Source organism: Corvus kubaryi, unplaced genomic scaffold (genome assembly GCF_017639235.1).
Source record: "Corvus kubaryi isolate FWS band 111438036 unplaced genomic scaffold, C.kubaryi_AGA036_p1.0 138, whole genome shotgun sequence".
NCBI lineage: Eukaryota > Metazoa > Chordata > Aves > Passeriformes > Corvidae > Corvus > Corvus kubaryi.
The window spans coordinates 15,793,331-15,811,776 of NW_024580672.1; the positions used below are offsets into that span (position 1 = coordinate 15,793,331).

General features: G+C 48.2%; 1 protein-coding gene across 5 annotated transcripts in view; it reads right to left on the minus strand.

The window, feature by feature from the left end:
• Positions 1 to 18,446, minus strand: part of AFAP1L2 (actin filament associated protein 1 like 2) — a 66,083-nt gene that overhangs the window by 10,083 nt on the left and 37,554 nt on the right. For 2 of the 5 annotated variants that reach the window (XM_042019372.1, XM_042019370.1), the window contains exons 2-9: positions 15,577 to 15,705; positions 14,972 to 15,049; positions 11,853 to 11,944; positions 7,644 to 7,734; positions 4,071 to 4,154; positions 1,560 to 1,765; positions 802 to 981; positions 137 to 226 (exon numbers count right to left, since the gene is read on the minus strand). In XM_042019372.1, the coding sequence (XP_041875306.1) occupies positions 137 to 226; positions 802 to 981; positions 1,560 to 1,765; positions 4,071 to 4,154; positions 7,644 to 7,734; positions 11,853 to 11,944; positions 14,972 to 15,049; positions 15,577 to 15,705 (950 nt within the window). The remainder of the gene's footprint in view (positions 1 to 136; positions 227 to 801; positions 982 to 1,559; positions 1,766 to 4,070; positions 4,155 to 7,643; positions 7,735 to 11,852; positions 11,945 to 14,971; positions 15,050 to 15,576; positions 15,706 to 18,446) is intronic. The other 3 variants (XM_042019371.1, XM_042019375.1, XM_042019373.1) reach the window with 3 other exon arrangements.

Genomic DNA, 18,446 nt, shown 5'->3' on the forward strand with positions numbered 1-18,446 from the left:
TTCAGCAGTACAGGGGTCTGGTTACACTGGTATCAGTCTTTTCTTAGCTAAAATTAAGGCACCTACACTACCATCTATTAAAGGAATAGGGCTGAAAAGCCTAAGTGCTCGTTCTGTCTGTAGAGACAAGATGTACCTTTGGGTAACTGAGACGCTGCGAGTCTGGGATGTACTGGTTGCCTTCACTGCCTCCTTCACAGAGCAGACCACTGGTCTCCTGGATTACCTGTGCAGAAGGGGAAGCCAAAGCCTGTGAGAAAGCTGCAGTAACAGGATCAATTAATCTCCTCCAACTAGGACAGGCAAAACCAGAGCAGCCTGAGAGGTCCACAGTTTACTGTCCCTGTGACCCTGCAGACTGTCCTGGGGTTGCATCAGGCATCCAGCAGAAATTGCTAGATCCCAGTCGCTGGGAGAGGCTGCCAGCAAAGGCAGCCCTGGCGTCTCACAGCCCCGTGGCTGTCCTGGGCTCCAGGAAGGCTCCTCCTCCTGCTGCTGTCTCAGGGGAAGGGCCACATTTACCCATGTCCTCAGTCAATTCATGATGGGCACCCACCCCAGACATCCCCCCTGCCACAGCAGCTGGGCTGGGAGGTATCCACATGGCCTCCAGCACACTGAAGGCGGCAGGGAGCTGCAGGAAGAATCTGTCCTATGATATGAAAATGAAGTGGTGTATTTGTATAAAGGCTTGCAGTGAGGAAGGGAGCCAGAGCACGGAAGCACTGGGCTGAGATAAGATCTGATCTCCCAGCAAAGCATGGGAGCACGGGTGGGACAAGTCCTGAAGGTGTCACTGACCCTGAGCCACTGCTCCGCCTGGTCTTTACTCTGCAGCCCCAGCACGATGACATCAGCGTTCGTGGGGATGATCTTCAGCTTGTGCTCTTTCTTCCTCACTTGCTTTTCCTTGTGAATGACAGTGCAGCCCAGCAAATTCACGTCGAGTTGAGGGTTGTGGTCTTTGGAGCTCTTGTAGCACTGGGGAAGGAAGATGGGAGCAGGTGAGAGGCAGAGGAGGAACCTTCCTGCTCACTGGTAGGAACTCAACCCCATAAGTGACTCAGTGCAGCCTCATGCATTGAGTACACTGAACACAAGGACATCCTACAGCTCTACAAAGCTGTGTCCTAAAAAGTCTGCACAGACTACACACAGGACACCCCTGTGTGCACAGATACACATACATCTGAGCGCATGCATATAAAGTCTGAAATACCTTTTACTGACACAGGATTAAGCATGTTGTTAGCCTCTGGGATAAGTATCCCTTCTGCTCAACCACCTCAAAAAGTTTCCCTCAAAAAGTACCCCTAGACATTTTTGGGGATTGGGATTTTGGCCACAAATGTGTCCTTGTGCCCCCTTCAGCAATCCCATTCCCATGTTCCTTCTGAAAATGGAATAAGATCCCCCAATCTCCAGGACATGGTTTTTGAAGCATTGCTTCTAAGGGTACTTCTTTTTTTGCCAGCTCATTAACATGGTCTGAGGTGCCACTTCCTTCCCCAGCTCATAAAACCAGATTATTTTAGACAGAGAGTAGAGGATCTACTCACCAGCAACCTGGTGTCCTTGATAACACACAGCTGTTTTGCCCACTGTCCCAGCCACTTCTTTCTCCACAGGAAGGCACAGATGCGGGCATCCTTCATCAGCTCAATGGTGGCCTCTGGGGATGGCCACTGATGGGTTGCTGACTTGCCTTTGCTGCTCTCCTCCTCATCATAAGATTCGTAGGAACTACTAACGGCTTCACCATCTTCTATAACAAAAGCAAAGCTCTATCATTAAATCCATTTTTAGAATAACTCTTGAGTCAAATGCTTCCCTCAGCCATGCTCACACATGCACAAGCTTCCAGTGCAGGGATGTGTCTTTTGAGGCTCTCCTACAGAAGGATAATTAATAGGAAAATTATCCTCATAGATCCTTTTTTCTTTCTAGCCCAGTATGAACTGCATTGCAGTATTTTGTGCCTAATAGCCTCTGTTAGCAAACACTCAAAAGACACTTCTCAGTTGACAACAAATTTGAGAACATTCCCTTAGACATTTCCTGATGTTTGCTGCTTTCCCCCCAAAGATGCTTTCACTACTTTCCACTTCAAGCCAAATATGCATAATTTTTAAGGCAACAGCAAGCTACAATCAGCCCTTGTCCTCTAAATGCCAGAAGTAAAAATGGTATTTGCAAGGCCATGCAGCAAGCAATGATCTCTTGTATTTGAGATGTCATTCACTTTCCCTCTCTGGTCTAACAGGTCCCTCTCTCTCTCCTCAGCATCTAAAGGGACAGCAAGGGGCTTTGAAGTAACACACTGTTGCAGGACCAAAAATTAATCATAAGTGGCAAATGTCAGGCGCAGTAACAACATTTTTTATGTCCATTCTTAAATGGATTGCTGTTACTAGGATGATTTGGAATTTTCAGTACTCAGCTCTAATGCATTGCAGATTATTGGAGTTTTCAAGCTAATCATTGGTACCAGGCTCATCAGAAACATGGAAAATGTTTCCCCTGACTGCAGGGGGATTTGCAGTGCTCTGCTGGCATTTACAGCTCTAAGTCACAAGATAAGCTCACAGAGCAAGATGGTAAGATTTGGGGAGCATCTGTGCAGGGTTTCGCATTCTTGTCCTATCAAACAGCATGGAGAGGTATTGTTAAGTTTCTCTCACTAGAATTTAATCTAATTTGGATTCTCACCAGATCTTACTATCTACATAAAAATAATGTTATCAGATCGGTGCAGATTAAAAGAAGAAAAGCAGTGAGAAAAGAGAAAGAAAAAGCCATTAGGAGATTCACTGAAGAACATTTCAGTTGGGTTTGTTCTTTAAATAAAAGGAACTGAGACACAGTAACAAAGCTACACTCTTACCCCCAGTGAAATCTCACTCCATAACCTTCCTCAAGTGATCAAAACTGCACCAATTAAACAAACTTTTTAAAAAGCAAACACTCCCTTTTGAAGTCTCTGAATGGAGCACACGACTGCCTCACCACCTCCACACTCTCAGTGTATCAAACTGTCCATCTTTTATGGGAAAACTTTACCCCCCTCTGCAGACCCTTTCTGCAGAGGGTCCACAGGCACCCTCTGCAGAAATTCAGGTCGAGTAAAAGTGTAGAGGTTTCTCAACCCTACAAACACCAAGCAGCTGAACCTCTGCACTGCTAAGGGATCTTTCCATATGCAGCAGCAGCAACGATGCCAAAGGGAACCTCATCTTCCAAATCTCCCTCCTTATCCATATGGGGCTATCACTAACCACCCCTCTGGCCCTTTCTGGAAGTTTCTGGTGCCCCCCACCTAAGCAGTAGGTCTCAGGCTGCCACCTTCCTCCTGAGAAGACCTGGATGCTCTTTTGTGCATCAACCACAACCACACGTATGGTTCCTCATGAGGTGAGCTCTTCAAGTAGGGAAGAGCACTGCAGCCACTGCTGGCCTGGTGACAGTGCTACAGCCTCATGAAGGAAAGGCATTTACCAGGCTGGGCAGCCGGCAAACTGGGCCAAGCCTTGCCTGGTGGCTTGTGACAACCCTGTGGTCACTACTAAGGCTCACTGAGTCCTGAGTCATACAGCTCAGGCATCGGTGGCAGCCACAATCTTCGATGTCTTTATCTAAATCCACCTGTGCTTTCCTGTGGGTCTTCCCATGAGTGAGATCCCAGGGACCTAAATCAATGCCATGATGCAGGAAGCTCCAACCATCCCAATCCGGCTTTGCCCCAGCGGAGCACCTTCAATCATTCACCAAACAGCTACTCGCCAGTACAGCCAGCATTACCACACATCAGCTCCACACCAGTGACAGAACCAGGGGAATAAAATCTAGGGAAGTTCTCTTCATTGTCATCCTGAGCACAGGGAAAGCCACAAAAAATAATGCCTTCTGCATAACAGACAGGGAGAGGTGGTTACCCTCCATGCATGTAACAGGCAAATCCAGGGGGAGGTACCTGATAATCTTTGCTAAAACTGAGTTTTTGGGGGTTTTTTTGGGGTTTTTTGTTGCTGTTGTTAAAAAAAGGCACTTCAGGTTTGGAAAGCATGCCATACCCATTGTTATTGTGGCATAAATAACTCCCTCAGTAACCTGCAACCCTGGCCTGGGTCCAGCCGCAGCAAGCCTACCAAAAAGACCTGCACAGTCAAAAAGAAAGAGAAAGGGAGACAAAGAGAGAAAGCCACAGATAAGCAAATGCAGAGAACAAGGGCGTCCATCCCCTCGGCCAGTGGGGCTGTCCCATCCCTGCACGCCATAGGTAGGCCGAGACTTCAAACAGGGACAGCGTTTTCAACCCATCCCCTCAAACAAGGCAATTCCCTTTAAAACACAATCATCGTCATCGTAATTAAAAGCAGGCAGGGCCGATGAGCTGTTTCAGCCAGAATAATTATTGCTCAGTTGGCAGCCTCGTAGCCCCTCTCCCGTTTTCACCCCGCTCCTTATTGCACCCTCCAATTATGCAAAGGCTGCTGATAAGGGTTTAACACATTTCAGCCCAAGAGGGAAGGGAAGCAGCAGCCTTTGCCGAAGCTGGGAAATGAAAGGCAGAGCGTCCCCAACGGAGGGGCGGGAGCGCTGCTGATGAAAGATGGACCCCGAGACCCAGCGGACTCACCCTGCTTCATTTTAATTAATTCATCCACAGTTTGCTACAGTGCCTCGCAGTCCCACCCCGATGCTGCATGAAACCTCTATCTCCTCAGCCCATCTGGAGGCTTGCTTTGATGTCCTTTCTTGGCAGTGCACCCACTTATTTTAGTGGTGTTCCTATTTTTGTCTGATTTCACTACGCCCATTTGTCTGGGGACACATGGGTGTCTTCCAAGGCCCATGCTGTAACACTGTCAGAAACAGTATTGCAGAGGGCCTTTTCACAAGAGCTTACAGTGACAGGTCAAGGGAGAATGGATTCAAACTGAAAGGGAATAGGTTTAACTTAGATTTTAGGAAAAAATTCTTCACTGCAAGTGTGATGAGGAACTGGCACAGGTTGCTCAGAGAAGCTGTGGATGGCTATCCCTGTAAATGTTCAAGACAAGGCTGGCTGGAGCTCTGAGCAACCTGGTCTAGTGAAAGGTGTTCCTGTACATGGCAGGGAGGTTGGAATGAGATGATCTTTAAGGTCCCTTCCAGCCCAGGCCATTCTGTGATTCTATGAAACACCACCAGCAGCTCCCTGGACTGCCATCCTCCTCCCTATCCAGCCTGTGGGGAAAGGGGGTGGGCACAGAGGCCTTGGGGGGTTACTGGTGCCAGGCTTTATCATCTTTGGCCAGGGCAAAGCCATGCATGTCCAGACTGCCCTTTCACAACTGCAGTCACACCAAGGTCCCAAATCATTTGCTAGCAGTGAGCATCACTCTGTGTAGGACAGGTACAAAGTACCAGTGACATCTGATAGGGCACGGGGTGGGGCAGGGGGAAGGGATGAGGAGCTTTGTGCTGGTTGAAACAAAGGGCAGGACAGGGACCTGTAGGTTTGCCCACATGCTTCAGCCTGATCTCTTGAGGCAAACCAGAGCACCAGCATTGCTGCCCAGCCTCCCACCTGCACAGCACACCACACTTCTCCTGAGCCCCTGCAGCCCCCTCCTGCCACATACCTGCTGCTCCACATCTCTCCCTGCTCCTCCTTCTGGCTCACCCCCCAAGGAACCACCTCCAACATGAGGTTGCCAAAGAGCACAGAGATTCTCATGAGGCTGCCCTCCTTCTCATGCAAAACATACTTTTGTAGCACACCAGGAGGTTTGGGTAGAAGGGACATGGTGGGGCCTGCAGAGGGGACCAGTGGATGAGCAGTCACAGGATGCAAAGGCACCACACACCTCAGTGGTGAGGAATCACTGGAATCCTCTGTTCCATCTCTGCTGGCTTCACAGGCTCCAATGTCCACTTACAGCTGTGGAAGGGCTCAGTAAAACACGGAGCCTGCTGGTGCAACAGCTGTTCACAGCAGCCACAGCCAGCCACGCAGAGCTGCCTCATTTTGACACTGCTCCCATCATCTGAGCTTTTCTCTCTTTTTGCAGAGCTCTGGTCTCTCATTTCCTTCGGCATCTGACTGGCCTAGATTTCGGTGGGTGGGTTCTGGGTGTATTTGTGTCCCTGAGCAGCAGGTTACCAAGGAAAAGCAGAGGTGGGAGCTGGGTGTGCATTTATGATTCCTGCCAGCCAAGTCTCTGAACTGAGGGCGAGTTCATGGAACTGTCCAGGTAACACAAGCTGGCTATCCCAGCACATCAATCCATGGCTGTACTCCAGCTAATCTGGCATGTGCCTTTTTATGCCATAGCTCTTAACATGTTATCCAATTCCCCAGTGTTCACCAGGGGGCAAAAAAAAGCTCCTTTATCTTACACTGCAGGCAATTGGAATCCCCCTGCCTTGAGGATGAGGCCCCAGATGCAGGAGGGCTTCACAGGGCATCACAGCCCTCACCTCAGCCAATCAACACAGAGACTTCAAGCAAAACGCACGGCAGAGGTGGAGGGGCCTCTCCTCGGCACCAAACAGCATCTTTCACCCCAGACATGATGAGCCTGCACCTTTTCCCATCTGAGCTGGGCACCATCTTCCTGTTCACTGACATGGAGCTCCAAAGCCCAGGAGTTCGCACTGAGGCTGGAGAGGACCCAGCTTCTTTCAGGTTAAGCTCAGATTCAACAGCCAAGGGTTTAGACCCAAATCTTTCACCCTTAACTCTCACTTCTTGGCTTGCCTCAACCCTCCCTGCTCAGCTCTGCCCATGCCATACACTCTGCTGCAGCCAAGGCTGATGAGCAGAGATCTGCTTCTGCAGCAGGGTGATATAATCTATCTCATAAGGGCTTAAAGGGATTATAAAGCCATGACAAGATCAGCCCTGCTATCAGATCAGAGGAAGGCAATCTCTCAGTGAAGGGTGTTCACCGAAAGGATGCAGGAATGCATCGTAAAAAGTGAGAATGTTGGAGCTCAGCCTGAATGCAGCAGCCTCCTCCCGGAGGGGTGGGGAGCCCGCAGGGGACAGGCATGGGTGGCACTGCTCCAGGACATGGCTGGGGGTGCTGTCCCAGGCGGTGAGCGTGTGCAAGGGAACCCACACGCTGTCCCCTCACACGAAGTGTGGCTTTCTAATCAAGTTTACAGATGGTTAAACTGCCACAAGAGACAGAGCTGAATAAAGAGCCAATTATAAAAATGGTTATCACTCCCAACAGACCAGCAGAGCCACGGATTTTGAGCCCCAAGGGGACAATTAGAGCACTAGGACACGAATGCAAGCCACCACAGCTTCACCACTCAGTCCTGAGCACAGACTTGGGTTTGACTGCAGCCTATCTGCCAGAAAGCCACCAAGACAAAGAGGACCTGCAATGGTTTGTAACATTTTACAGTGACGTTATCCTGACCCAAGCATATTACTTACTTCTACAGGAAAGTTAAAAATTGGAGTGATTCAGTAGTCTTTGCTTTCCAGCTAGCAATAAGTCTGTAATATCAAGTTCGATGAGCAGCAGAAAACAATTTTTTTCCCAAAAGCTGTATGAAATATCTGTGCTTTCATTTACTGATTCTCATAAACCTCAAGTCCTCCATCTCCCACATGAACCCCCTCCCAAGGGTTAGCTGGGATATACCATTTACAGAGATGTCATAGGGCTCAGCCTCTTCGTAATATCCCTCTGGGGATTCAATCTTGGGGACCGGAGGTTGTTTTGTTTCGAGAATCTGCAGAATAAACACATTAAAAAAACATTATTTAAGGTAAAACAAATCCTTGAAAACAATGGGGTATCCTTTTTCCTTTAATTTTAGCACTCAAGTGCATCCCAGTGGATGAGATCTTTTAGATGTGGTACAGTTAACTCGAATATAAATTGAAATTACTCTCTAATTGCATCACAAATGTTACTTTCTTTCACATTGCTAAAAGCCCTGGGAAGATCAACTCATAGTAGCGGTTGCAACCCATCGGCCTGTCCCTCAACTGAGATTTCTGCCTGCTGCACTGACCCCCCTAAGCTCCCCATCATAGCTGGGGATGGCCCTCTGTTCTATGGATTATCTTATCAGGGAACCAGAAGGGAGGACAATTGGTGCAACCCTGGCTTTACACTGAAAGCTTAAACTGAGCAGTCTCTGGTCATGTCTCCAAGTCTCTGACTGATAGAAACCAACAGTTAAAAATCTCTGCTTTAGGAACTATATTGTGAATCTTTAATTGTGCTCTTAACAAAAAATGAAGGAAATGGATAAACAACACCAATGGAAAATAAGCCTTTGAAAAGAGTCCAAGTGCTGGAAAATCCCTGTGGTGCCTGCCAAACCCCTCCCTAAACACAAGCAAGGGCTGGCAGGAAGCACATGCCTTGATCCCTTAGAAATACCAATATGTGAGGGGAAAAAAAAGCTACAAAACAAACTTTTTACTTTTCAGGTGATTCACACAGATGCTGGACATGAGACAGCAGAGCAGCAGCAAGAACAGATTAGTAGGATGAGCACAGAGCTTATTCTCTTCCCAAATACCTGGCATCCTATCTCCCACCCTGACCTGACAGGAGCATCCCCCTGTTCCCAACGAGGTGTCCCTACTCCTCACCGAGGTCAAACCACCCCCAGACATGTGACAACAGGTTGCTCTGGCTCACAATGCTTCAGCTGACCCGACTGAGGCTGTGCAAACCCTGATGGGATGCTCAGGGTTAAAGCCCCACTCTCCCCAGGAGGAGGACCACAAAAGCAGCTCTCTCTGCAGAGAGAGCAAGGTTGAAGGTCAGAATAATGCATTGTGCCAGCCCACATGATTGCTCCTGGGGGCTTAGGGAAGAGGGGCCAGCTGTGCATCAGCATTGCAGGGCACAGCTAAGGCAAGATCAGTCCTTTGCAGGTCATGCCAATGTCATCAAATGCAGGTGCAAAGCTGCCCATCCTGCCCCGGATGTTTCCACCAGCAGCTACTGGTGCCCAGAAGCAGAAAGGAAGCTTTGAAGGAAAGGATTTTATGGCCAGCAGCTGCCCACAAAGGGAAGCTGCTGAGTCTGTGGGAGCAAGGAACCCTGACCACACCAAAGTCACACGTCTGTTCCCACGTGGGCGAGCTGCCCGTGGCTCCACCAACCTCCCAAACTCCTCCAGTGCTAAAACTCCTTCTTACATGGGTCTGCCAGATGCTGTGAGCAGACTGAACTTTCCTTCCAGAGCCACGTAGAACACTGCTGGAAAACACTTGCCCTCCAAACACTTAAAAGGTTTAGGAACTTCTTGTCCTAATGTGTTACATTAAAGAAAAAAAACAAACCCAGCCACTCCAAGGCTTTACTTAATCCCTTCCCTGGCTAGGAAATGTGTCTGTAATTGCCATCTGTGGTGGTCTCCTGTGTGTAGCCAGCTCACAGCTTTGTGCTGGCCATAAACAAATTGCCTACACAAAGAAATGCTGTGGGGTTTTTTTGACTCCATCCCACAACTGTCAGGGAAGGGGCTGCTCCGTTTTGTTTCCCACAGACAATGGAAGCCAACAGAGAATAGGTGGGACTGCACCTTGGCTGCCCCAGAAGGTATTTGTTTTGTCTCCTCTTTCCCTAGGGGCATGGAGTTGTTTACTCTCTAACTTAAGTCAAAGGGCATATATTGTGTTATTTAACCATGCTGGCCCTTGCAGAACATTTGCCTGTTGCATTATGGCACCATGAATATGCAAATACAACCACCTTGGGTGTCTGCATCTGCACCACAGGACTTTCCCTGCAGATGGCTGCGGGAAGAGGCAGAGCTGCCAGGGCTGCAGCAGAGCAGAAGTCACCAATGTCTGAGCCATGGCCGGCAGAACTCATTGTTTAAAGGTTGTTTTGGGACAAATCCAAAGAAATCAGTGGGATCCAAGTGGGCCACCCCTGTTGGGTTGCCTAATGACTGCTGGTGTCAGTGGGTAGCAGGGACAATCTGCTGTGCAGAGCTTTATCACCATATTTCTTCCATGCCTCAAAAGGCAAGTGTAGAGCAACACCACAGGGTGCCTGAGTGTCACCAAACCACAGAAAACTCTGCAGAGCTAAAATAGATCTAATCTGAATTCCTCGGCTAACCTCCCAGGTTCTGTGTAAGGAGCTGTGCTCCACCCTCCACCACCCAGGTGGCTGTGGCTCCTGCCTGCACTGAGCTGCAAACACAGACAGGGAAGATCTATTTCCCCCTAACAGCCATTTCCACTAATTAAAGCTCTCCCCAGCCCCTCTCCTTGAAGGACACTCAGATAGCTTTGCTGCCAAAGCTCACTGACACTCAGATGTTCAAATGTCAAATGTCAGCAGCATTTGACTGCTGCATCCAAGAGAGGTTAGCTCCAGTAGTAAGTAGGTGGGAGAAGGTAATTCCCAGCACAGGTCTGGGAGAAGACAAGTGCCCTTCTCAGCTAAAATCCAAGACTGTTTTTTTCTAATTCCCTCTTAACTTCCAGATTGCCCAGTCAGAAAGCTGGGCTGCACCAAGCTCAAGAGAAATGCCCGGGGGACACCCGGCTGCTGCTTCCCCAGTGGTGCCTTCATTCCACCTCCTGCCCACCGTGAAATACAGGGCTAAACAGAGATTCCTGCTCTGGCCACTGCTCCCAGGCACTCCAGCTCCAGCCATCTGCGTGGGCAGAGCCCTCTGGGGCTGGAGCAGCTCCCAGCAGGCAATCACGCTGCATCCGAGGGTTTGTCAGCTGCATCCCATCCTACTCCTTTTTTTCCAGCTCCTCCAGCTAACTCCAGCCGAGCTACACAGATCCCTGGGCAAAAGTCCTGGGGCCTCACCCTGCATCCTCCTTCCTGGGAAAGGAACAGATCCTCCTTTGTGGTTGATGGATGCACTACGCCATCCTCCTCCATGCCTCCTCCTCCTCCTCCCCATGCATGCTCCCTGCCCTCCTTTCCTTTCACATCCTGAAATCCCAGCTAACAGCAATTCCCACATTGCATCAACTACTGAACAGCGACATCCAAGGTCTCGAGGATGACCTGTGTCTAGGACAGCTGGGCTGGCTTGCTGGCACAGAGACAACATCTCACTGAGAGCTGATGGTGTTTAACTGACTTATAGCTGCCCTGCAGAAAAATCCACAGTGCCAGCAACTCCCCCTCACAGACCTGTGGGCTGCACAACCAGAACAACACCAGCAGCCAATGCACAGACACCACCAGGTGCTCCAGCTGTGAGCAAACCTCTGGTAGTGGCCAAACTGAGAAAGGCTCTGCCAGCAAGGGACGTCCTGGTACTGCCCAGGGACCACCCCACCATCCTGCAGCTGAAGGATTTCTGGCTTTTCTAAAATCATGTCAGCAGCCCAGGCACAGCTGATTCATAGCTCAGGAGAGATTTCCAAAGCAACAGCTGAGAGTCATCACGACCTCTGTTTCTTGGAAAACCTCACTTCTTCCTTGAGCCTGGAGTGCCACGCAGTGGGTGTGGGTCTCCCTGGCAGGGAGCACAGCCCAATTTGCACAGTGCTCCTGCACACTCACGGGGAAATCCCACAGCTCCTGCTCCATCTGTGCACAAGCTTCGGGAACCACAGCAGTCTCTGGGTGTCCAGCCACCCCAGGCCACCATCCAGCTGCAACACCTGCACCAGCCACACACTGACCCACAGCCTTTGTAAACATGAAACATACAGCTGCAAATCCCTAGTTCAATGTTTTATTATTTTTTAAATAAAGCTCACCAGGACTCTTTGTCTCACTAACATACACAGGCAGAGGTCTTTCCACCCAGCCATGCTGCACAGGACACGACAAAAGTGAAGCCTCAAGGGGTTCAGAGTCCCAGGCTGAGGCAGCAAAAAGCAAAGGGTGTGAAAAACTTACCTTTGGAGGGGGGAGGTCTGGCAGGCTCTTCTGAGGAGGTGACAAATGCAGTCCCGAGTCTCCATTGGTCAGGGAGTTTTTCCGGTCCAGCACTGCAAGGCAGAAACAATTACAAAGATGACATGTGGCATCTCCCAGCAGAGCACTTGCTACCCTGGGCTGTGCTGCAGCAGCAAGATGCTATTTCAGTGAGAAGCAGAGCGACAATTACAGACAGGGCTGCAGGGCCACCATGTCATTTCAGGCCACAGCCAGGAACGTGCCACTAGGAGACCCAGCAAAAGAACTGACCTCTGGTTTTAGGGCATGTTTTTCCTTCTGGAGGGAAAACTGTGAAGGCCAGACCCACTGCTGAGACTTTAAAGGGTCTTGAGAAGCAGCACAGGCAGACACTACACAGTATTTGGAAACCCATGGCACTTTAGTCCTTGCTAGCTCTGATCCCTGCAGCTGCGAGCAGACAGGTTGGTGACTGTCTGCTCCTCTGCTACCTTTCCAAAAAAATGGATCTAACACCAGCCCTCCCAGGGCGAACTGCAGAGGTGGCTGCCTGGCTGAGTGCACAGTGGTTTATCAAAGCCAGCCATGATCAGCAGTGCAATCACTGCTCAAGGGAGGGCTGCTCTTGAAGCAGCCCAGGCCAAACACATGTATGGGCACACGGCAGAACTGCTCCAGGCAATCTGTGTCTGCCTCTGCAAAGTCAGATTTTCCAAGCAGCTGAAAGCAGAGTGATTCAGTATCTGGAGGGTACATTGAAGGCTCAGAAAACTTGTGTTCAGTCCCTCTTCTCCTACCACAGAACTCCTGGGTGGCCTTAAACAAGTGACCAAATCCCATGACCTCTGAGATAGTGCAATGATGGACATACCCCTTCCTTCTCCAGCTACACCCACCAGCATCACAAATCACAGACTGCTTCCTTACTGGAGTGGGAGGGAAGGAATATTTTTGCCTAGACAAGCACTAACATTTTGCTGGTGTCCTCTGATAAAGATGTCTCTCTAAAACCTGCAGTTTGAAGAGGGTTTAGAAGACGGAAGGAAAAAGAAAAACCATCCAAAATCCTGCTAAAATTTACATCTGTACTAACTATTACTTATCTGTGCTCTATGTTCCTTGTACAAGTGAATGCCACCTGGTATTTGAGCTCAGAGGATCAGAGTGTCCACACCAGGAGCCCTTCACATCAGTCCCACCTCCCAGACTCCTGCCCCTTTGTGCCGACTTCCAGAAGGAGAAGGCATTTGGCTCACTTAAGAGCCCCGTGGACTCACAGGGTAGAGACTTGCTGTGTTTCTCAGGTAAACGAGATCCAGAAAATGATGGTGCCTTCATTACCCAGTGCAGGGAATTCAATTACTGTGCCACACAAAGGCATCTCAAAAGCAGTGTCTGTTCTGCTTAAATCCTTACTGATGAAATTGCAAGTAGATACATGGAGCAGGGAAACACATTTTTGTGCAGAAATTGCATATTTTAAAGTTTGGAGGGGGGACTTCTGGAGCTGATGTGCTATCAGTTTGGAAAGCATTACACCCTGTGCTGCTGGAACATGACTGTGCACAGCTGCTGTGGAGAAGAAACTCTGCAGAGCACAAGAGGTCTTGTCGGCCTCAGCCACAAAAGTGTGGTCCCCAGTCCCATTACAGGCATGGAATTGCAGTAGATAAAAGGGATAGAGGGAGTTGCACAACCACTGGAAGATTGATACCACACCAGTGGGCACTTGGGCCCCCTCCATCTGCTAAACCTGAACCTGCAGGTACCTCTCCATCCAGTTACAGAGCAGGATCAGAGCTCTACATCCAGCTGCAGCTGTGGCTAAGATCCCATACATGTGTCTCACTGACTTCAGCACTTCCAAATAACTCAGTTTTACTTGAAATAGGGAAGTTGTTGAAAACAGAAAGAGAGAAGTGCCATGTCCCGCAGGGAGTGACTGAGTGGGCAGGGTAATGGCCTTGATAGGGAAAAGTCTGAAATAAAAGAACCACCTCTAAAAATAATTTGTCTGAAATCTCTTCCCTGTGTTTGAGCATGGTGGAGCAGTGCAAGCTTTCCTTTATCCACCCAAATGAGAACTTATATAAAGATATGTTTCTGTTGCTGCTCAGCTGCTGGGAGCTACTGAGAGGCTGTGTGATCCTATTATAGAGCATTACAGCATCACCCAGAGGGCCCTGTCTGGAGATCACACTGGGACTGCATGTGTAATCTGGGAGGATATCCTGTCTTCAGAGGCATTTGAAGTTAGCCCAAGTTTGGCTGCAGGTAGTTTAAAGAAAAAAATCAAACCAAATAAACAAAAAACCCCACCACAAAGCAGCAAAACCAAAACAAACAACTGTGGAAGTGGAGCAATCCCAACTATTGCAGGACCAGCACATCAGCAGCAGGCTGCACTGATGAGTCCCTGTCTCATCCCTTTTGACTGGAAACTCTGGGGTAGGATCAGCCCCTGAGTAGGTGTGCATTACAGAAATGTGTCTCACTAATACTCTCACTCCATGCAATTATCAGGAACCTCTTTCATGGTGAACTTCAAAGAGGAGGAACATTTTTAGACAATTATGTTCTTTGCCGTGTTACAAATTCAGAACCTGGGAAATCTAACTTGGAAATGAATATTTTATCTAGGTTTAATTTCTTGGCTTTTACTCTGCAGGACTCTCACATCCCTGAGAGGTGAAGGTGCTCTGCCTGTGCAAATGGCAAGGGCTGAGCTCTGAGAACTCTCCTCTCAAGGCTCTGACAACACAGACCCTCTGGGCCAGAGCAGAGCAAAACAGCAAACAAGAAATACACTTTCAAGGTCTCAAAGATGCAAAAAGTGATTTGTTTTGTGGCCAAAGAAAGCATGAAGCCTTCCTTAAATATTTCAGGCACTGGAACGTCAAGCCTTAGAAGGCAACATTTTTATCCCAAAATAACGACCTCCAAAGTGCTACTTCCAGGAATAACCTCGCAGTGTTGGCAAGGACCACTATTTCCAAGGGAATGTTATGAAAATGCCCTTCCACACCAGCAGCTGCTTCAGCCCTCAGAGCTGCCAGAGCAAGGCTCTAACCTCGTGTGCCTTCATCACCCCATTAGACCATTCATCTTCAGCTCCCTACCTTTGTCTTGTTTCTCTTGGTCGCCCTGCTGTTTATGGACTGTCACTTTGTTCATATAAATATACTCCTCATCGCCACCTGCAAACAAAGGGAAAAGTGAACTCTTAATCCACAATGTTGCTTTCACGCTGCTAAGTTTTTCCACAAAGGCAGATGTAAAAAGTGTCTCTGCTGAGCACATTTGGGGAGAGCACATTGGTTGAGGCAATGTGCAGGAAAAACCCCAAGTAGTAATAAAAAGCAGAAAAATTAGTGCTTTATAGTCAGGAAATTCCGAAAGTTAAAACTTCTACTTAAACATTAACTTGGCCAAACAGTACATCCTGTGTATCTTACAAAGTGGATTAAATAAACTTAAGGTTTAATAAGGAAAACAGAAAGGATCAGGAATCCTGGGAATCCTTTGCTTGTAAAGCTGGACACATAACTATAGTAATTTTACATAAACAATTAGAGGTCACTGCAAAAATAAACTCAGTTTCATTTTCTCCTTCTAATTTTCATGCCTCCTCTTCCCACCAGCCGCCAGGAAAATGTTGCTCCAAGACCATGTAGCAATTCCCATGACAGCCCACCACCCCATCCTTGGTTTTCCTCATCTGTACCACTGGACTTGGTGTAGACTTTCAGAAGGTCAGAGAGGAAGCTCTTCTTCACCACAGCAGTGCTGCTCAAGTTCTCCTTGTCCAGTATCCTCAGAAAATCTTCAAGTTCTGTGAGCAGTTGCTCGAGAGCTATAACAGAAACAGAGACAACTGTTGGCAAAGCAGCTGGGTGGTGTGTCAAAAGAGGACATATGTTAATTCCATGCTTTCCAAGATCCTTGGCTTTTTTCTGCCCAGGAACAGTTCATATTTAATTTCCCAGCTTGAACTCTGCCTCTAGCTTTGGAAAGAAAGGGGGTCCCAAACCAAAAAATTTCCAACTTCCCTTAGTCTGTTCACACATCAGTGAAATCCCATGTAAATACCTGTTCTTCTTCCATTAGGACTTTTTGCTCAAGCAAACAAAACACGGAGAGATTTTGAGCATTAGGGCAGAGATTACACAAAAGCAGCTTGCAAGGTCTTGATACATGCACCTTGAGTCCTGGAAAACATCATTCAAACCTCATTTGGCTTGGGATCTACCAAAGGTCCTGCTTTTTGCTTCCTCTTTCTAAGCCTCCTCCTTATTTGGGAGAGATGGGGCCCTGGCAACCTGGTCTAGTGGGAGGTGTCCTTGCCCATGGTAAGGGTGTCGGAACTAGATGATCATTAAGGTCCCCTCCAGCACAAACCACTCAACAATTCTATGCTTCATTCTACTATTATTTCTCTGTCTGTATTAATTTGAAAATGTTTATATGTGTATTCCAAAAAGAAAAGAAAAAAGATCCCCACTGCTCCATACACATAAATCACAATTCAGTAACTTCTCGAGCCACCTTGCTTGGGCAGTGACCACAGACATCATTGTATCACATGAAACTGAAGACAAAAGACTCAGCAGCATCTCTCAGAGCCTCAGGAAGCCCTGCTGTACCCAAGACATCCCTGCACACCCAAAACCAGCACCTTGGACACGCCACTCCCCAGCACCAGCGGCTGAGCCAGGCTAATGGGTTTGTTTTCCTCCCGAGGAGGTGCTGCAAAGCCCTGCCACCAACAAATCACTGCTCTGACAGGGCTCACGCTGAAGCAACAGACGCTTAATTGCTTGCTTTTGTTCACACCAAAGTTTATCGTGGGCTAATTAGCAGCAGGGGCAGGAGGAGGAAATAACAGAGTATTATGTAGAGAGGAAGCACTGTGCAAGAACGACAGTATGTGGGAAAAACGTGCCAAAGCCAGCCGGGACTGTTGCTCCCCTCTGGAGGCTCCCCTGGTACCCGTCTCCATCGCTCCCTGGTGCTAAGGATCTGCAGAGATGGGCAGTGAAACTTGGGTTTGCCACCACCAACCGCCCTGCAAGCCAGGCAGTGACTCCTCAGCTCTCCACCAGGGAATTTAGGGATAACTCCAGCGGGGCAATGCTCCTGTCCCTTTGCTTACAGCATTTCCACACTGGGTGAACCCATGGAACCCTTGCGAGTCGCAGTTCACACCCATGAACTAGAAAAGTGCTAATGTTTTGGTTTCATAAATGCAAAGCATCTGAGCATTGCTAGTTAAAGAGCTGCCACATTTAAAGTCAGAACGTTTGTTTAAGGGCAGGAGAAAGCCATCACCTTCTTACTCACCTATCTTTAGCCACCAGGCAACCGTCCTGGAGTAAGCACATATTAGAAGATCGATAAATAATTAAAGGTTTATGTTGCTAGCCATTAATTGAAAAAACTTGCTACTGCTCTCAAACTGAATTAATCTCCACCAGACTGACTGTAAAATAGTCTAATGACTCCAGATCAATCAATAACAGCTCCAGAGGAACCAACCAACCTGTAGTTATTGACATTTCATTCTATACCCTCTACACCAAATTAATTCTCATCTGGTCTGATTTAGGAGCAGTAGGGAATCATGCTGTGTTAACTCAAATGTCTTTGCTAGCTGCTGTTTTGCCCAGAGAAAACAAGAATCACTTCAAGAAACAGCAGCTTTTTTTTCCATAAGCTGTGAGAAAACAGGTAGCATTTGCTGATAATAATACTGGATGCCATTAAGCAATGAATGGTGTCATACCTACTCACAACTGGCTTCTCTCAAGCTCCAGAAACCCTGTTCCTTCCAAGTTTAAGGAAACCCCAGGATAAGTCACAGCCTTGCTACACTCACCTGCTTCAGTGGCCCACTTCAAAAAATTCAAATTGAGGTCAGGTCCTGCTGGTCAGGCCAGCTGGACAGGACATTTATGTGTCAGGGATGATATCAGAAGAGAGAGAGAACACCTAACCTTAATCTGAAGCTTCAGAAGCGGGTCAGCTCCCAGCAGCTGCCCACATGGATGTCACAACAGTGGGTCTGCAGGGAAGGGGATACAATTCCCATTCCCTCCTCCACCCCCAGACTGCAGAAAATGACTTTATTCTTCTCCCAGGCATCCACAGCTAACAGACACACAGGGCTGAGCACTTATGAATAGCACAGCCCATATAGTAGGTTACATTTTCCAGCCCACCAAAGCTGAACTCAGGCTTCCAGTGACTCAAAGCAGCTCATTTAGGATGTGATCCTGGGGCCACAGAGGTCAGTGGAAAGATTCTGTCAGACCTCAATGGATTCAGACTTCAGGGACTCAAGAGAGATTAATTTTGCTCTTCTTCTGCAAGAAGCAGCATATAAACCATCTGCTTCTATGTAAGTATCTCTCTGATCTCAGCTGGACATTCCCAACCCAAACCTGATACCTAAAAAATAAACTCCATTGACTGTTCATTCTCTCCTATCAGAGGGCGAACAAGCCAATACTCATCAGAGACTGAGGAACATGAGAAGTAAAATGAATTCATACGACAAGGGTCTGTAAGATCCTCTGTGCAAGCCACTATCACAGC